At 37.6% G+C, this 20,197-nt stretch overlaps 1 protein-coding gene across 3 annotated transcripts in view; it reads left to right on the top strand.

The window, feature by feature from the left end:
• Positions 1-20,197, top strand: part of taf2 (TAF2 RNA polymerase II, TATA box binding protein (TBP)-associated factor) — a 74,700-nt gene that overhangs the window by 21,438 nt on the left and 33,065 nt on the right. For all 3 annotated transcript variants that reach the window (XM_067449231.1, XM_067449230.1, XM_067449232.1), the window contains exons 9-16: positions 2,621-2,720; positions 2,845-2,930; positions 3,040-3,175; positions 3,368-3,522; positions 4,154-4,268; positions 4,418-4,527; positions 8,570-8,635; positions 16,479-16,731. In XM_067449231.1, the coding sequence (XP_067305332.1) occupies positions 2,621-2,720; positions 2,845-2,930; positions 3,040-3,175; positions 3,368-3,522; positions 4,154-4,268; positions 4,418-4,527; positions 8,570-8,635; positions 16,479-16,731 (1,021 nt within the window). The remainder of the gene's footprint in view (positions 1-2,620; positions 2,721-2,844; positions 2,931-3,039; positions 3,176-3,367; positions 3,523-4,153; positions 4,269-4,417; positions 4,528-8,569; positions 8,636-16,478; positions 16,732-20,197) is intronic.

The following is a 20,197-nucleotide window of genomic DNA, read 5'->3' on the forward strand; positions in this document are numbered from 1 at the left end:
CTCTTCTTGTTCTGTTAAAAATGTATTTGATGTAGAAATTATTTATGAAGCTATCACAGTCTATTTTGGCCTGGTTTCCCTTTTCCTTTTCACTGCTCTAGTTTTGCTCTACTTCTTTGTTTTTCATTGTTTCATTGTTTTCAAGTTTGAAGATCCCACTCTGGTTTTCTGTTTTGCGTCATAAAGATGATTTCTTCCCTCATGCTGGCTTTCTAACATGTGTGTGTGTGTGTCCTTAAAGAGTGTGAGGTCCATTTTGTCAGATGCTGTAGTTCTTTGTCCAAAGCTTTGATTACTTCTTACAATAAACCCCCTTGTGTGGTAATCGTCTGAAATCAAAATCAGATGTGGAGTTTTCTATAGCAGACTGTATTTATTTAATTATTGTTTTGAGCTTGTACAAGTCCCAGCTGGAGAACTGAAGTTGCTTTGAAATGGAGAAGAGTCGCCTGCCTTCAATTAATGGTGTTGTTTAATGCTGTTTAACCCTGTAATTGAAGACAGCAGGTTTTTAGAGCGAATGGTCTCTTGCATTGCTAATGAAATCCATTCAAACACACTGGCTTATGTCTTTGCATGACCAGATCTTAAGCTCAGATTTTAAAACATTAAAACAAAATATGGCCTCTGTGTAAACTAAGGCCCCATCCAGAGGGAGACTCGTTTAGCTGTATACGTATACATTCTGTACCGTATCAGCGGTTTCTTCTACATGGATCCGGTGTTTTGGAAGCATGAATCCTAAATTTTCTGAAACTGGGTCCCAGAGTGGATAAATCTGAAAACGACACTCTTATGTTTTCGTGTATACAGCCAATCCATATATTTTGCGAAACGATGTTGTCCTCACACTACGTCCAGCATGGTGAAAGAGGTAAGGGATACAACCATGGGCACTGGGCATGCGCACATCAATATTGCGTCATTTAATTACCGTATTTGCATTATTGTAAGGGTAGGTTTAGGGTTGGGGTTGGGGTGGCTGAAGGTGTTAATAAAACACATCTGTTAAATAGCAAATATATGTATTGTTATTTTATCGTGAGATTTTCCCTAACCTCCTACCACTGCTATACCCCTTCTAGCCATAACTCTTCTTCTCTGTATTAAGTGTAGTTCTGTGACAGAATAACAGTGCCACACGCTGGCCTGGCATGTATGCTACATTGTTTTGAGTCATTTTCATTGCTCTCGTGTGTACACAGATATTTCTTAAAACAAGGAGAAAAAAAAATTGGATTGGGAAAGCTCTGGCTTCATGTGGATGGGGCCTAACTTTGTATTTGTGTGTATTATGTATGTGTGGGTGTGTGTGTGTGTGTGTGTGTGTGTGTGTATATATATATATATATATATATATATATATATATATTGCTCTCTCGTCTTGGATTTACCTTGCCAGATGGGCGACCTTAGAAGAGAGGGGCTCACCGGCAACTAGCAAAACCCAGTGAATCCTTAACAGATCTTGCAAGCACTCCTTCAAAAAAACTATGAAATCTCACAGAAAAATAAAATCATACTGGCAGGACGTCGTCCTGAAAATCAAACTGGCAGGATAAAAAGGTCCACTCTAAAGTCATCAACATGAATCTTGCAACATTGCAAATTAATATTTAAATTAGGGCTGTCAATAGATTCATTTTTTATCACAATTAATCACACGCGTTGTGTGATTAATCACGATTAATCATGCTTTATGTGAAATTAACTAGTCACCATTGATCTTATTAAAAACATTCATTTTGTCATAATTTGCTATAACCAATGTAAACAATCAGATTGAAGGGTGATTCTCACAAAACTGTATTTTCAGCAAGCTTCAAGGATTATTGGAGACTCCAAAAGGAAACCAAATAACCAAAAATAAGGAGTCCACATATTATATTATATAATAAATACATATTATATAATAAATTTGTACACTTCTGAGCACCCATGAAAAAAAAAAAACATTACTAATGAACCTTAACAAAATTAATCAAAGTGTATAGTATGTGTACAGAGCAACAACAAGATTGTTTTAATTTTAGACATTTTATGTTTTACATATGAATTTTAGACATTTAAATGTAGACCTCTCAAGCTGCAATAACAAACAGAACCACACAGAGAAACCAAAAAAACTCCTAAATCAACCGCTTTGACTGCAAAAGCCTACGATTACTAAACACAACAATGTTGCTCCCTCCGCTGCATGCATGCTCACTGTATCATTGGCTCTGCTGCTCATTATCATCATCAGTTCTCTCTTAACAGTAGGTTAAGGTTAAGTGTACTGTTTACGGAATAACTCCGGGATGTTGGTTTATTTCGAATCAGGGGAGAGTCAGACACAAAAAATGAATAACTTTATAAATGTGTGGATTAGTGCTTACTAGAGATGCAAACAGTTTCCAATGGTTCAGTCCGATTTAGTGAATTGATTCACTAAAAAGATCCGGTTCAAACAAACGATTTGCAATATTTAAGCTCGCAATTACATGTTATAATGCCAGAATTGCAAAAAGTCAAAGTCAAGAGTTATGAGATATTAACTCACAATTGCTATAAACTATATAAACTCATATGTGTGATATTATAAAAGTGTGTGTGTGTGTTTGTGTATTTTGAATTGCAGGTCTGATGAGTGGGTTTTGAAGGGAATTTCAGGATATATTTATGGCCTCTACCTGAAAAAAACATTTGGAGTCAATGAGTATCGTCACTGGATTAAGGAGGTATAAAGTAAAGTGGTTGACAAAGGAGAGATAATGCTTTTCAAATTGGTCAAGTGTGTATATGTTTATATGCCCAAACGTCAACTTTTGAAATGCCAAACTGTTTGTCTGTTTTAACCTACAGGAGCTGGACACTATTGTAGAGTATGAGCTAAAGATGGGTGGAGTCCTTCTACATCCCACCTTCTCTGGAGGAAAAGAAAAAGACAAGTTATAACCTTACCTCTATCATTGTTTATAAATGACACACACTCATCCAAACTTGCACAAAGGCTGTTGTTTTGCACAGTGTGAGTAAGATATGTCTTTTTCCTTTCAGTCCAACACCCCACCTGCATTTTTCCATCAGACACCCCCACACGTTGTCCTGGGAATATTACAGGATGTTCCAATGCAAAGCCCACCTGGTGATGAGGCTCATTGAAAACCGAATAAGCATGGAGTTCATGTTGCAGGTATAGGAACTGAAACACTATATTACTATAAACAGGGTATATTTCATGATGGTTAAATCTTAAATGGTTTCCCCTCAAATCATTGATTTCCTTTCAGACCACCCACACGCATTGATTTGCAACTCATTTTCTTTATCAAAAATCCTTATAGCTGATTATAAACTGGTCTAAGGAATCCAAATCTCTCTTCAGGTGTTTAACAAGCTCTTGAGTCTGGCCAGCACAGCCTCATCCCAGAAATATCAGTCTCACATGTGGAGCCAGATGCTGGTATCCACATCTGGATTCCTCAAATCCATTTCCAACGTGTCAGGGAAGGACATCGGACCCCTCATCAAGCAATGGGTGTATCCTTTAAATTCACACTTATTTTTTATTTATTTATTACAGTTTATGGTTATAATGTTGCCATTGACATTGCCCTACCCTCAATCATGCAACAATATTTTTTTCTTTTCAGGTTTTAAAAAGCATGCAGATGCCCTGGGATGGAAGCTTATTTTAACCATGGAATACACTTATTAAAAGATGTGACTTTTAAGAGTTATAAAGAATTGGAAGATGTAAAGTCAAAGTTATGAGATATTAACTCACAATTCCTATAAACTATATACTCGAAATTCTGAGACAAATGTAAGAATTGCGAGATGTGCAATTGCGAGAAAAACTCAGAATTGTGAGAAGTCACAATTATTTTTGTTCTACAGTTTTGTTCTATGACTGAAACAAGTTTCCATACCTGGCTCACTAATTAAGACTTTTATTTGCTTTTGATGTAGCACGCCGCTCTTATCCCAGTAGATAGGATATCATTTTCAACATCAACGAAAAGCAAAACAGCTGATGATCTTTCCTGATAGATTCATCTTTGTGAAAACACAAATGTTACGGTTGCTCTTTTCTTTAAAAAAAATAGCTCAAGTTCTTAAGTATTGTAGTTCATTAATATATTTATTACCGTTGACTCATCAACCTCAGAGACCAGAGTGGAGTGGTAAAATTTTTTGGAAGTTTTGCCTTCAACAGGAAAAGAAATGTTTTGGAACTAGAGATCCGTCAGGACTACACTTCGTCTGGGACACAGAAATATGTGGTGAGTGTAAGGAATAAACTGTAAGGAAAATTGTGTGAGAAAATATGTAGATGGATAAAAGATAGTGTTTCATACAGGTAGTGAAAGCTCAAAAATGGCCTTCAAAGTGGTCCAACAATAATCATGCACTGGCTTTTGATTTTCATCAGGGCCCCATTAAAGTGACAGTGCAGGAATTGGATGGGTCATTTAACCACACATTGCAGATAGAGGAGAACAGTCTCAAACATGACATTCCCTGCCACTCCAAAAGCAGAAGGTAGGACTTGCTTCCAGAACAAATATTGTGCCTTAACATAATTAGAGTACAGCATCTGGAAAGTATTCACAGCCCTTCACTTTTTCCACATTTTGTTTTGCTACAGCCTTATTCCAAAATGGATTCAATTCATTATTTCCCCCATAATGACAGCGTGAAAGAAGTTTGTTTGAAATCATTGCAAATGTATATATATAAAAAAAAATCAGATGTACATAGGTATTCACAGCCTTTGGTCAATACTTTGTTGAAGCATCAATTACAGCCTCAAGTCTTTTTGAGTATGATGCTACAAGCTTGGCACGAGTGTTGGTAGTAACCATAGACCGTCAAAAAAATATGGACGATGCGACATCATCCGTTTCAACGTTGCTGTTGAAGCTTTCAGGCGGCCTTCATGGCACTGACATCTTGGGACCGAGTCTGCGCAGTAGAGATTTTGGGACCTGAGTTGCGCAGTAGAGAGCAGGAAGTACAGCTGTGATATCAAAAGCCCGCCCACACTCTCACAGATGCAGAACAATTAATTATATTGGTGTGAAATAAACAGTTATGGAAATTTAGAAATTAAAGCTAAAGCGACAATCTGCTCCCAAAAATCTAGAAAAAAGTCTATTAGTGCCTCAGTGACAACTTCAGTCAGAGATGATGATTCAGTCACTAAGCTCCGCACTATGGGGGATCGAGCCTTCTGCTCAGCCGCACCGCGTCTTTGGAATTCCCTTCCAGAAAACCTAAGGGCTCCTCAAGCCATAGACTCTTTTAAGAAAGAACTAAAAACCTTTCTTTTTAAACAAGCATTTTTTACTTTTTGCTAATTCAACTTTTATTTTTTTATTTTTTTTATTTTTTATGTGTAGCACTTTGGGATTGTTTTTAACTATGAAAAGGGCTTTACAAATAAAATATATTATATTATTATTATTATTAGATGATGTCGATCTCAGCTGTCAATCATGACGTCACACCCCCGTTTTTATAGCATCAAATAACTAAGTAAAACTAAACACTTGAAATGAAATCATAGTGATGTTAACTGCCTTCAATGACATAAACTAACTTTGGGGGGGAAATATTTGAAGTGTAATCTTATTGTTTAGTTTGCCTCGCATCCATTAGAAAACACAGAGGGGCAACTATACAGGGACCGATCACCGGGGGGGCGATCGAGGCACGAAAGCTTCAGTTTCTGAGAGGGATGCTGCAGGCTTAGTAGTAACGCGTTACAAGTATAATACATTACAGTAAATTATTACTTTTTGCTGTAACACAGTAGTCTAAGGCATAACTAATCAATTTTCAGTAATATTGTACTCTGTACATTTACAGTAAGTCTTCTCATGGATTCTTGTCAAGGCATCTTGTTACAACAAACTTTTAGCCCAAAATGTATTTGTTCAAACAAAACAAAACAAAAAATCCAGCAAGAACGCAAGGCATTAAAGAATAAAAAATGCAAGTAAGTTATTACCTGTTCGTGGTCAGTCAATAGCCATGTGTGGTGTCCAAGTTTGTAACTAAAGATTAAATGTCAGCTTCTGATGTATTTGTATAGCAATTTATTTCATTCATCTGCTTCTTGCTGGGGTACCTTTGTATTGTGTGACAGTACAGTGAAGGCGTGTTTAGGGCAGGTTTTACAAGAGTGCATGATTTTGGCCTCTGTATGTGCTCACGCTGACCAGTGGAAAAGAAGCTAAAAGGCTTAAAGGGTGTCCTTCCAAAGAATAGCACATCAGCGAATGTGTCTAGTATAAACACCTGCCCAAACAGACGTGTCTGGCCAGAATTTTCAGACCACGATAGACGTGATGGAGTATACTCTCAAGTACTGGGGAGCTAAACCATTTAGTGCTTTGTAAGTAATTTTCAGACTTTAAAATGTATGTAATGTTTAATAGGGAGGGAGTCATTGCAGTGTTGACAGAACCAAGCTAATATGTTCATACTTCTTGGTTCTAGTAAGAACTTTCTTTTCTAGAAAGAAAGATTTGGACCAGCTGCAGTTTATTTATTAAGCGAGCAGGGCAACCACCCAGTAGAGCATTGCAATAATCTAGCCTTGAGGTCATGAACGTATGAACTAACTGTTCAGCATTTGTTATTATACCATGGTCCATTTAAATACTCGATTCTGATTGGCTGGAAGGTATGCAGTAAAACCGTTAAATGCACAGGTACTTCCAGTCAGTTTGATTACAGTTCGAAATTAATCCGCCACTATAAACATTGGTAACCATGGTAACACAGTTACGCTTGTTGACAGTGGCAGTATCAATATGTATACATATATGTTGCACATCTATGGTATTAGCAGTAAGTGACATGACATGACGTGACAGTGACAGAAGCCAATGGCACATGTCACTATGCGCATAGATATGTATATGCATACATATCTATGACTATGTACACCTATTGGCACATGCGGTCTTCATTGGCTGACATTATCGCGACACACACAGACATGACACCAAGTTCCGGATTATGTCGCCGCGTGTCGTGTGTTTTTATACAGTCTGGTCGTGACACCTCCAGTAGACTGACAGATTACTCAAGCGCCTACTGTGACGTGACATAAATTCCTAAATAAATAGCATAATTTTGTTGTATTTTAGATGTCAATTAAAAAATTTAAGTCAGTATTATTTTTTTCAAATGTATTTGTGTCACGTACTTCTGTATTTGATTGGCATGTGCCACGGAGTATTTTTGTAATAGGCTACGTCACCCATTCTATAGGAAAAACACGAAATAAATCTATCATGGGTCCCTACTAATAACACATTAACACAGTCCCGTCCGTTACTGTAAAACGTATTTTTTGTGTGACATACAGACATTGCCACATACTGAGATCTAGAACCTCACCAAGCAAAGTGAAACATAATTGAACCTCCAAGCCTAAACCTGAAATAACACCACTACCATTTCCACGTCTAATTACACGAAAACAATCACCAAAAACTACATTTACAACTGTTTTATTTTTTCTTTCTTTGTTATTATTATGTAATGTAATGCATTAAATGTAAAGTTTCTCTATAGTAGCCTAAAGTGGTTAGACTGGTTTATTTCACAATACATGATTAATTTAAATAAATTATATAATTAGTTCAAATAAAGATTGCCAAGTCACTGTCAGTTTTGCCTGTCATTCATATAATTTTTATAAATTCATTAAATAATCATTAAGTTAGCCTATGTTCGCGCTTAAGCAACGAGGGGATTTTCAAACTGTAAAGAAGAGATTGTGCACGCCACTCAGTGTAAAAAAAAAAAAACCCACTGTAAACATCAGTTGCAGCTTTAACTTGTTTTTAACTTGGCAAATAACCAAGGTATAAGCGGGATAATCCACGGCTAGGATTAGTGTGTTTAATGCACGACCTAGAGGTTACCACCCTCCGCTTCGTGTCTGCGGTTCTTCGCCTCTACGTCGTGCATTTAAATCCTTTAATGCATGGCTAGCCGTGGTTATCCCTTACATAATTAATTTGTTGATTCATTCGATTTGGGATCAGACACTGACATGTATGGGCCAGGACTCGTATAACCCAACATCCCAGGGCTATGTGTTTTCCAGACGGGCTACCATAATGGAAGCCCGTCGGAAGGCCAGTGAATCTTAAATAGTGAACTAACATTAATTTCTTGTTCTACGTTATTCACCCTCTCTTGATATTTGTGATATTTGAAGGGTGCACGTGTTTGCACATTATACTCACAGATCGGGCTTGCCAAAAAATACAAAAATAATATTCCAATCAATCGTCATTGATGAGAAATAAATCATTGTGTTTGTTTGATAAAGATGTGTACAAGCCCTGTGATGGAGAGAATCATTCCAGTTGCTGCTTTCAAAACGTGTGAAGTGAACTGGGAGCAGAAGGTCATTAAATATGCAAATCTTATCCAATCCTAACTGTTGGTGTTAACTTTGAAATCTACAGTGTGGCACACACATGCACATACATATACTCATACATACACATACATATATTCATACATGCATGCCTACTCTTACATTCTCTCTTTCCAGGAACAAGAAGAAGAAAATCCCTCTGATGAATGGAGAGGAAGTTGACATGGACCTGTCAGCCATGGAGTAAGCTGTTTTTATTCTTTTGGTCCTATCCCATATAGATCAATGAATGTTCTAGCTTTTAAATGGGAAACACTTAGGAATTGCTAGTACATTTTAGTTGAATTGATGTCTTTGAACATATTTGTCTAATTATTGAATACGTCTTAGTGTTCCACACACAAAATGTATGTTCTTACACAAACAAGAGACCAAGAGTCTATTTGTCATTAGTTCACTTATGTTAGCTTTATTTTTATTTCTTTTTTTTTTTCAGCTTTTTTCCTGACCATTTGTAAACCATTTCCTATTGATTCAGCAATAGCAACGTATTTCTACTTACAGAATGCACATGCATATACACTTATTTTTTCTTCATTCTTGTCTCTCCTTAATGCTGAATCAGCATATGATTACATGCAAAATGTTATGAAGACAATCATTTAAATATGTATTTGAAAATGTTCATTACAAATTATATTATTAGCCTAATAATTTGAGTAAATGTAGTAAAGGTCAGGGGAAAATGTCCTTTTAAAACAATGTGCCATTAAGTTTAAATAGTTTCATATTTAATGGAATATACAATGTAGTTTGTGTTAGCTCACTATCATTGCCTGTTTCAATGCATTAAGTGAGGTAAGCTGTTGTTATTATTATCGATCCTCATTTCTTTTCATCACAAACAAAAATGCTTGGAGATTGTTTTTTTTTATTAATCTCGGTGTGCTGAACTCTCATATGAGTTTCTGAAGGTTTTTATATTCTTTATGATCATTGATATTTTTGTGCAGCATTAGCTTGCTCAGTGTTCATTAACGCCTTACTACTAATAGATCCATTTTTAATACATTAAGGCAATTTTCCTTGGCCATAATATCAAATGAAAGAATGAAAGGCAGAAGAACAACAAATCAAGAACAAGAAAACGGGAACAACACACAGTCCGAAATACAGGATTTACATAGATTGACCATGTTTAAATTTCAATGTTTCTTGCCAAAAATACCGGCATTTTCACTTTGTCTGGTTTTAATAAGCTGCGGATTGGAGTAACTACACTCCACGCTGTGCTGAAGACACGCTCTGATGGAGTACTGGTAGCACATATGCACAGATATTTCCGTGCTAATCTTGTCATGAAAGGAAATCTTTTTTCGTCAGTGGGTCCGCTTCCCCTTCGATGGCCATTTCCCGCAGGTACATGGTAATTTCTAACATGGTAATAACATTTATTATGGCAAAATCAGCAGTAATATAAACTATATAAACATAACTACTATCTTATTGTTCAGTTAACTTAACAGAATGGCACAGAAATATAGTTACATCACTACACAAAAATAATATATGGCATATTAAGTTGTAAACAATGGCTAATATGCCCTTTCAATTATGTTAAGTTAATTATTAATTACTATTGTGCCCACGCTTAACTAGTGCGTAATTGTGAACAAGCATATAATTCATTACTAGTTTAACTAATACATAATTAATGTTAAATTAATTAATAATTAATATAATAATTGTTCGTGCTTAACTAATGCTTAATTGTGAACAAGCTAATCATTAATTAATGCTTAACTAGTGCATTATTCTGGACCCTTAAAAGAAAGTGTTACCGAGATGGTTCTAAGTCTCTGGCGACGCGTGCTGCAGTAGCGCTGTCATATCGGGCTATAACATGACATAGCCTATAACACGCTCTCACATGTTTATTTTTTTAGCATTGTTGGGATGAGTAAAATTTACATATGTGGTTTCAACAGCCATTTCATTTTGACTGTTAAGAGACCCAGACCACCTCCTGAGTATTTTGTGTATTTGTGAGGAATACTCCTGTTTTGGAATGCACCCAGACTTGAGTTTTGTTTGATACATTCAAGAAGAGTGTTTTCTTTAAGCAGGTAAAATTAAAGGTAACATGCTTCAGGTTGGCTGTCAGTTTGGAATCATCTGATTCCACCAGCACACCTTCTAAATGGTCATTTTCTCCAGAGAGACCGGTCTGTGAAGTCCGCTACTGGCTTCAGCGCATTGTTCACAGATTCTAGAACAGTTATGTCTTGCCATGTTAGCTGGGGAAGTGTGCAACGGCTTTTTTCTTCGGCAAACACACGTTTGATGGCTTGCACCTGCTCCAGCATTCTCTCCACCATTTGCTGTTTTGAGCCCCAAAGACGCAGTAAATAATAATATACATATTAAATAATTTAAACAATAATGCAATGTTTTGTACATCATTAATTTTAATAGTTTATGATGATTTGCAGAGTCCTGCACGGGTCCGATTTTATAAACCGGCATTCGCCCGTACTCGCGTGCGTTAAACCGCATCAGACCCATTTTCCGACACGGAGCACTAAATAAAATCCACACCTGACCCGCAATAAAATCAGTTTAGCATATAATATTATATAGGCCTACACATTTATTGCCAGGTCATACAAAAGTAAATACAGCATTCCACGTCTTTAAAGTTTTAACACATTATTTTCAATGAGTGTAAGCACACCGGCGGCGACATTTGGCACCTGTCCACGGCGACTCAGTTCCTAAAAATATGCATACATTTTTACGTTCGCAAGTGACTGTTATAAATCCGTGTTAGACCCGTGTTTCCCCCTTGTCCGACCCGACCCACTCCCGCATCTGACATATTTGGATGTTTTTCACCCGTTTCCGCAAAATTTGTCTTCTCAACCGTGATCCTCAAATAAAGATTCAAACGGCCATGAATCATCAAACTGGCAAACTGCTGAAATCACGTGACATTGGGGATACGAATCACGAATCAATTTACTGTTTCACGACCGTTTGGATCTTTATTTGAGGTTTGAAAACAAACGCGGAAGCGATGACTGCTGAATAAAGGTCATATTTTTTGTTATTTTTGGACCAAAATGTATTGTCGACCCTTCAAAAGAGTCTAACTAACCAACTGATGTCACATTTGGACAACTTTGATGATGTTTTCATTACCTCCTGGAAGTGGACAGCAAGTGGGCATACACTTTATACATTCAAAGGACAGAAAGCCCTCGGACTATATCTAAAATATCTTAAACTGTGATCCGAGGATTAACGGAGGTCTTGCGGTTGTGGAACGACATTGGGGTGAGTCATTAATGAAAGAAATTAAATTTAAGGGTGAACTAACCCTTTAAAGTAATTACTCTCCTTCATGTCGTTCCACACACATAAGACCTCCGTTCATCTTCAGAACACAGGTTAAGATATTTTATATTTAGTCTGAGAGCTTTCTGTCCCTCCATAGAAAAATGTATGTAAGGTATAATGTCCATGTCCAGAAAGGACCAGAAAGGTAAATACATCATCAAAGTCGTCCATGTGACATCAGTGGGTTAGTTAGAATTTTTTGAAGCATCGAAAAAACATTTTGGTCCAAAAATAACAATATATACGACTTTATTCAGTCGTCTTCTCTTCCAGGTCCGTTTTCAATCCGCGTTTGTGACTCCATAGTGACGCTAAAGACGTGTTGTCTGCCCGTCTATTCGGCTATAAAATAAATATGGCTGAGCAAAAAAAATGCAAGTCTTCCTCTGTGTTGAAATCCTTAGTCATGTTTGCGAAGGTTGTTTTGTTTACAGTGTGTCTCCCTCAGACTATAAACGAAGCTCTGGCATACCAGATAACACGTCAGCAGCGTCACTGCGGAGTTGCGAACGCAAATTGAAAACGGACCTGGAAGAGAAGACAATGCTGAATAAAGTTGTAGTTTTTTTATTTTTGGACCAAAATATATTTCATGCTTCAAAAAATTATCCAGTTTATCTTTGGTGGTTCTATGCACCTGAAGGAAAATACTATTTTTCCAACAGAGAGCAAGATAACGTTCTTTGTAAATACATTAAAATAAAAAGTGCTTAAAAGTGCACAAATCTCTTAAGTGGCAGGAAGCTACTTTTCCCTTTACCTGCAAACTATTGGAAAGCCCAGATGAGTTGTTCCTTGGCACAACGAAACAACGCGCTCTCTCAGACAGGCCTGCAGACGTGCCGAGCGCAAGTGAAAAAAGGACAAATTGACGATTTCTTATGAAATTGTGAGAAATTCTCTTACTATGTTCCAGAAGGCAGCCAAGGCTGCAAAATGCAAATATCTGTCTGATCTGATTACTAAAAATCAGAATAGATCTTGTTCTTTTTTTCCACTATTGACTCTGTGTTAAATCCACCTGTTAAACTGTTTCCTGAGCCCTCCGTTTCCCTCTGTGAAAGTTTCGGAATGTTTTCTGTCTCTAATTCTCTCTCTAATTTTTGGTCCATCTCTAACTTGCCTTTTATTTCAAAGATCATGGGAAAAGCTGTGCTTGCCCAATTGCAATCTTTCTTGTCTGTCAATTCTATAAATTAAGTTTTTCAGTCAGGTTTTAAAACTCTACATAGCACTGAATCAGCTCTTTTAAGAGTCTCAAATGATATCTATCACACAACAGATTCAGGAAAATCAATGGCTCTGGTCCTACTGGATCTTAGTGCTGCATTTGACTTAGTTGACCACAACATACTACTGTCACATTTAGAGTCTTGTGTAGGACTTTGTGGTACTGTATTAAAGTGGTTTGGTTCTTATCTGACTAATAGATGTTACACTATTCACCTGGGGCGTTATTCATTCTCCAACATACCTCTTGGTTGGGGTGTCCCACAGGGTTCTATTCTTGGACCTGTGCTGTTCTCCCTGTATTTGCTTCCCTTGGCTTCTATTTTTGAAAAATATTGTGTCTCCTTTCATCTTTATGCCGATGATACTCAAATCTACCTTCCCTTACAGCACATTATAACACATTTTCTCTTCAGCCTCTTTTAGATTGCCTTATTGAACTAACGGTATGGCTTTCAAGCAATTTCTCACTTTTAAATGACAATAAAACCAGCACCTTTGATTTTGATCTCGGAATTCTTACCCCGTATATTACAGTGTGCCAAGAATTTGGGCATCCTTTTTGACTCCAGCTTAAAATTTGACAAGCAGATCATTGCTGTTGTTAAATCATGCTTTTATCAACTGCGCCTTCTCAAAAAGGTTAAACCCTTTTTATCAAGGAGCAATTTTGAAATTGCTATCCATGCTTTTGCAACACTGCGGCTTGACTACTGTAACTCACTGTACTATGGGATCTCTGAGGCCTTCATCTCTCGTCTGCAGCGGGTCAAAAAAACTGCTGCTAGACAGTTGACAGGAAAAGAAAATATGATCATGTAACACCTATTTTAATGTCTCTGCATTGTTCCCTGTCAAGTATAGGATTTACTTTAAAATTTTGTTATTTGTTTATAAAGCCCTCAATGATCTAGCCCCTCGTTATCTTACTGATCTATTAGTTCCATATAGCCCGACACGAGACTTGAGATCACGTGATCGTGGCCTACTGACAGTACCTAGAGTTAGACTTAAAAATCGTGGCAATCGTGCCTTCGCTACTGCTCGACCCAAACTCTGGAATAGCCTTCCTCCCTATATTAGGGTGCGTTCACACTTGTAGTTCGGTTAGTTTGGTTCGTTTGGTCCGGACCAAAAAACAAAAACAAAACATAATAGTCCTGGTCCGCTTAGCGTTTACACAGGCATTTTTAACAGCGAACCTAAAGTTACCGAACCAAAGGCATAGGGAGACGGTAACAACCTGATTGGTCGGCTTATATGACGTAGGAGCTCGCTTACCGAACATTCAAAACAATGCTGTGTGCGGATTACACGCGCGGGCATTTTATGCGCGTACATATGGCATTATTTTTTACCAGAGAACTCATGAAGAGCTCATGAAATGTTCAAAACATTCAAAACAACGCTGTGTGCTGGATTAAATGCGATCATTTTATGCGTGTACATATGGCATTATTTTTACCCGCTGAGAACTCATGAAGAGCTCATAAAATGTTCAAAACATTCAAAACAGCAGCAGGATTTCCTCCGTTGTGCAGAAAAGAGACGGCCGTTCTGTCGTCTGTACCTGCTAATAATGGGCAACACAGGAACTTTGATGAGAAGAGCCAGGTATGCTTTTTGTGTGTTTTTTCTAGCATTTTCGAAACATGCTCGTCTGACCAAATATTTATTAGGCACTTCCTCGTTGCTCCACGTTTGCCCTCTAACGTTGAAAGTTAGGCTACTCATTTTGGATACACCGATCTTTCCGCGTCGTCAAATCAGCTGCAATTATGTGTCGCATCTTGTGACATTACGTCCTGTTTTTGGTTCGTTTACATGTCTTTGGTCCGTGTTGCGTTCATATATCAATCGAACCGCACCAGAGTTCATTTGGAAGCGGACCGAGACCCATCTTTTTAGTGGCCTCGGTCGGCTTGTTTGGTGCGCACCAGGGTTCGGATGGCAGCGTTCACATGTGTTCAAATGAACCGCACTAACCGAGCAACCGCACCAGGGTTCGTTTTAATCGAACCAAACATGACAAGTGTGAACGCACCCTTAAGGGGGTCGCACACCGGACGCGGAGCTCGGCGGCGCGCCGCGCAGCGTCTCAGGTATCGCACACCGGACACGCACATTCAAAGGATTTTAAAAGGCTACGTTTATTATACATTTCCCCAAAATATGTTTAGACTTTATTCAAGCTGTTGAACTCAGAATGTAAAACAAATGTGTCTTGGCGCTCTGTGGCGCGGCAGGATTTAGAACAACTTCCTGAGTCACCGCGGACAGGCGCCGAATGCCGCCACCGGTGTGCGTACACTCATTGGAAACAATGTGTTCGAATTTTAAAGACGTGGCGCGCCGCCGAGCTCCGCGTCCGGTGTGCGACCCCCTTTAGAGTCGCTCCTTCTCTCAATACGTTTAAATCTTATCTTAAGACATATTTGTTTTCATTGGCTTTTAACACTACTTAGTTTGCTATCTTGGCTCTCCTTGTTTATTATTGATTGTTTATTTGTGTGCATGTTTTTGTTCTTTTACTTCTTTATTATCTTGTTTTACTTTGTTTTCTTTTAAACCTTGTACAGCACTTTGGTCAACCTTGTTTGTGTTTAAATGTGCTCTATAAATAAACATTGGTTGATTGATTGAGTTATTAGTTGGGAAAAAATAGGCTAAGTAAAATAACGAATAATAATTATATTATAAGGAATAATAAAAAACAAATTAAAATCTAAAATTTTTTGATCAAGTACTTGTTACAACTCGCACAACTTTTTTGTGGAAATTAATTATTTTTAATTCATTATTTTTCAGTACTCTTTCCACCCCTGGGTGTCAGATCTTTAAAAGTCATGTCAGACTGTGATGTTAAATAAAACTGCCATGGCTGATTATTACGTTTGGCACTTTCTCATAATTCTATATGACTGTCCTATTTATGTTGATGTGTTTTTTTTTTCCATGATGAAATGACTGGTGAAACAAACAATTTATAACATTCTTGCTTTAAAGCACAAACATTTGTGATTTAGTAGCTCATACATCTGACACATTGATTGTCTGTGCGTAATAATATGAAGATGTGAGAGAGAGTGATTTATGATGACTAGTGTTGTTGTCTCTCAGATGTCAGAGCAGGCAGGGCTGCCACAGGGAGCTAGAGAGATCAGCCATTCTCAACAGAACAGGGTGAGAATGAGGAGGGAAGGTGGTTACAACCACATTAACAGCACAGTGCACTCAAGCACTGGTTAAATAGGTCCATGTGGAATCGACCATTTTATCCATCTTTTGTTCCAGCCTCTATTTTTCAAATAATATCCTTAGTAAGAATTTCGAATTGAAGGTTCTTCCAAGCTGTATGAAGCACCTTCAGATTCTATTTAGTCCAAGTGCAAGAGAGCTTGATCAATATCAGCCTTGTACCTGCAACAAACCATTTTCTTCTGTTTTGATGTCACAGTGCTGATTCTCCTCTGCTGTGGATACGAATTGATCCAGACATGTCCATCTTGCGGAAGGTAGAGTTTGAACAGGCTGATTTCATGTGGCAGTACCAACTCCGGTTCGAGAGGGATGTAGTGGCCCAGGAGGAGGCTATTTCAGCGTTGGAAAAATTTCCCACTCCTGCATCACGACTTGCTCTTACGGATATCCTAGAACAAGACCAGTGCTTTTATAAAGTCCGCATGCAGGCCTGCTTCTGTCTGGCTAAGGTATTAAGCAACACAACCGCATTATAACTGTGATGATAAACAATGTTTCTTTTGCACCACATGAGCATATTAGAATGATTTATGAAGGATCATATTATATTTTAAAATATATTTAAATAGGAAAGGTATTCTGAAATGCTGTTTCATGCATACTGAGCTTTTTACACTGTTAACCTCCTAATCCGCACCGGATCATGGGCGGGGAGTCTGACACAAGTGGGCGTGTCTCTTCTTATAATTACTTTTGTTTTATACAAGCTGTTCAATCACCTATCACAAACTATGCATCATTTGAAAGCTAAAACACTCAAGATTCATGTTCTGAACTCGTTTTTGCAATAAATACACCAGAGAGGAAAGGGTTAAATTAAATGCTAAAGCAGTGGCTATTTAAACATTAGCATAATGAACGCGGTACTCATCTTTCATCTCCTGACGTTCAGATCAGATCGGACGAATCCACGAAACAACAGCATACATGTCTGTGTAAGAGTCCACTCTTCAAAATGCATCCCACTTTTAATCCAAAACAACGAAAAATAAGGGGAAAAAACTAAAAATCCTCTGTTGTTTGCATAAGCGCTTTGCGTTAAGAGTAATCAATCATGTCCATTTTCAATGAAATAGCGATTATAATCATTATTTTGACAATCTCCCCTGTACTGTGGACTGTTCTGGTCATATTAAACCCTCCTAGGTCTCTCTCCTTCAATCAAAAGCTGACTAGGACACATAAATAGAAAGGGAGCTCGTCACTGGGTGATGCATCTGTCAGTCAAACTCGCCGGTCCTTAGTTGGATAAGCCAGTCAATGCCTAGCCAATGCATAGCCAGCATAGATTTGATTGATGGATGTAGTAACGAATCAAAAGACAATAATTTGCGTAGTTTCTGTAAGAGATGTCGTAAGAAGCATTGGTGAATACCTCATGCTTACTTAGCGTCGTCTTCAAGGTATTCATTAGTATCCAGCGCCTGCCAGTGTAAGTGCCTGCCTTCCGCACACACTTACCATACACAACGCGCAGACTAAATTAGAGACTGTTTTTATCAACTAAATTAGTTTTTTAACACTTGTAAATTCTGTAAATAGTTGTTTTAGTTATCAGGGCCTGCAAATGCATTATAATTAGCAGTTTATTGCAGATTTATTTGAATAAAAACTACTCTTTACTATTACACAAATGTTCTAATATAATTGGACTTTATTGAAGGGACGCCCAGTCTTTTTTGACATAAAAGCTTACAGAAGCTACATTTTTGAGAGAATCGTCCTCAAATTTTAATCAAAGCATGATCAGACATTCAGTTTTATATTTAGGTTATTTTCAGGGCATTAAAATTAAAATCTCATATTTTTTCCATAAGGGAATAATAAAAAAATAAAAACGTGAGTCACTTACATGCATATTTCCCCTTGTTTTAATCTGTCCCTTTCGAGTATGGGTCCACTTGACGTCAACAGAGCGGAATATCTTTGTATGGGCCGTACGGGCTCTTCTCCCGGAAGGGTGCATGCGCGAGCGACCAGAGCAAGAGAGGAAATGCGCGCCCATAAACACTGACTGCTCTCAAGCAGATCCACTTGTCCGTACAACACTTCTGTCGCGCCGCACTCCGCTGTATTCCTATGGGTGATGTCAAGCGACTTTAACGCGCCCACATATCCTTCCGGGAAGGCAGCGCTGCATTTGAACCAATTTGAACAAACATCACACTTCAGTCGTGTCGCAAAAGTGGATCTCCATGGTCACTGCTGTCACAGGACTTCACGAAATCAACAGTGTTACTAAAGAAGTGTTTTTTTGACAGAGCGGTCCCAACGATAAATGTTCACGGTCCTGCTTTGGAAGCAGGCGGTGAGTAAAACTGCTTCAAATATTTATGTTGTTGGCTATTGTCACGCAAGTAACATCAGTAAACAACACGATCGTGTAGTTAATTGATCAATGGAGCATGCGATGGTATGGTGTGTGTTTAAATACATTTGTTTAGCTGATATGTGTCTGTTTGTTTATTGTAAAACCACCCAAACATAAACCTAGGGAACGTTCTCACAAAGCGTGCCTCGTCATTCAAATGCGCTACTCCATTGTTTTTCTATATATACACTAGTCTGACTTGCAAAACCGTTTTGCTTGCTACTGCTAAGGTTCAGTTGCATACAATAGTTGGACTATGTATTAGTTGAATATGGTTGATAGCCATGGTTTATTTTGGGTAATGTTATCTTCTAGGGCTGCAGCTATCGATTCTTTTTGTAATCGATTAATCTACCACTTAATCGACCGATTAATCGATTAATCGGATAATAATTACTTTTCCTTTATTAAAGAGCAATAAGAGACAATAAGACGGGTATCTTAAAATTAACATCTAATTTGTTTTCTTTTTAGAAAAATTTAGTTTTATTGCTGAAATTGCATACATTAATAACTGTGAAACTAAACAATTTTAATGCATACAATTGCCATATTAAATAAAAATCTATTTCAAATGACTTTAAAAAGGTAAACATAGCTCAATCTAAAACTAAACCTACAACCAATAAATCTAAATAGTAGTAATATAAATAAAAATAATGCCAATATAAATATAAATATTCTATAAATTCTATATAATATAAATATTCTAATATTCTATAAATATTCTATAAATAATATAAATAACTAAACATTGTATTTATGTTGTGCAACTTAACTTTCATGTTTCAGCTTCAGCTCAGGCATGACATAAGCATTTACTGTCTTATTAACTCCTTTACTGAAGCAAAACATATTGGACAGGTTAACTTGGAACAAGAGATGAGCGGATCCGCTCTATCGTCACCGAATCAGCTGTTAGAAGCAAACCATCCACCCGCACCCGGCAGTCACAACTTCAAATCCTCCGTGTTAAGCGCGATGCTATCGTCACATATTAGCTACACTGAAGAAGGTTGCTAAACAAAACAAAAAAACTTATTTGGCAAAATTAAATTTGCATAAACCAGGGTCTACTTACACGGAGGAATAACCGCTATGCGTGATCAAACGCGAGATATGTTTAATTCAGTTAAAGTACATCACACATGCTGATCTTTTGAGCTAATCATTCATCATTGTAACACAGCTTGTTTTAAGTTAGTAGCTATAAATGTGATTAAAGTGTGATATTTAAATTACACAAATCAATGAAAGCACGCAGCTCTGATCAGCTCTGAAAGCACGAGCGCTGCTCATCACAAACGCGCGTGCGCGCGCGTTACAGCTTCTTCTGATGTTTGTTGCGCCTAGTATTGAGAACATCTAATGGTGCATTTCGAAGATATTATCAAGTAGGATATATAAAGTCTCATTAAAGATTTCACACACATCACAATGACTGTGATCCATGTGCAAAGCTGCAAACTCCATCGAGTTCATGTGTTTGGAGTTGCTCGTATCTCCTCAGCTGACGCGTACTGCCGCAAATGAAACTTAAATGT

Source organism: Pseudorasbora parva, chromosome 7 (genome assembly GCF_024679245.1).
Source record: "Pseudorasbora parva isolate DD20220531a chromosome 7, ASM2467924v1, whole genome shotgun sequence".
NCBI lineage: Eukaryota > Metazoa > Chordata > Actinopteri > Cypriniformes > Gobionidae > Pseudorasbora > Pseudorasbora parva.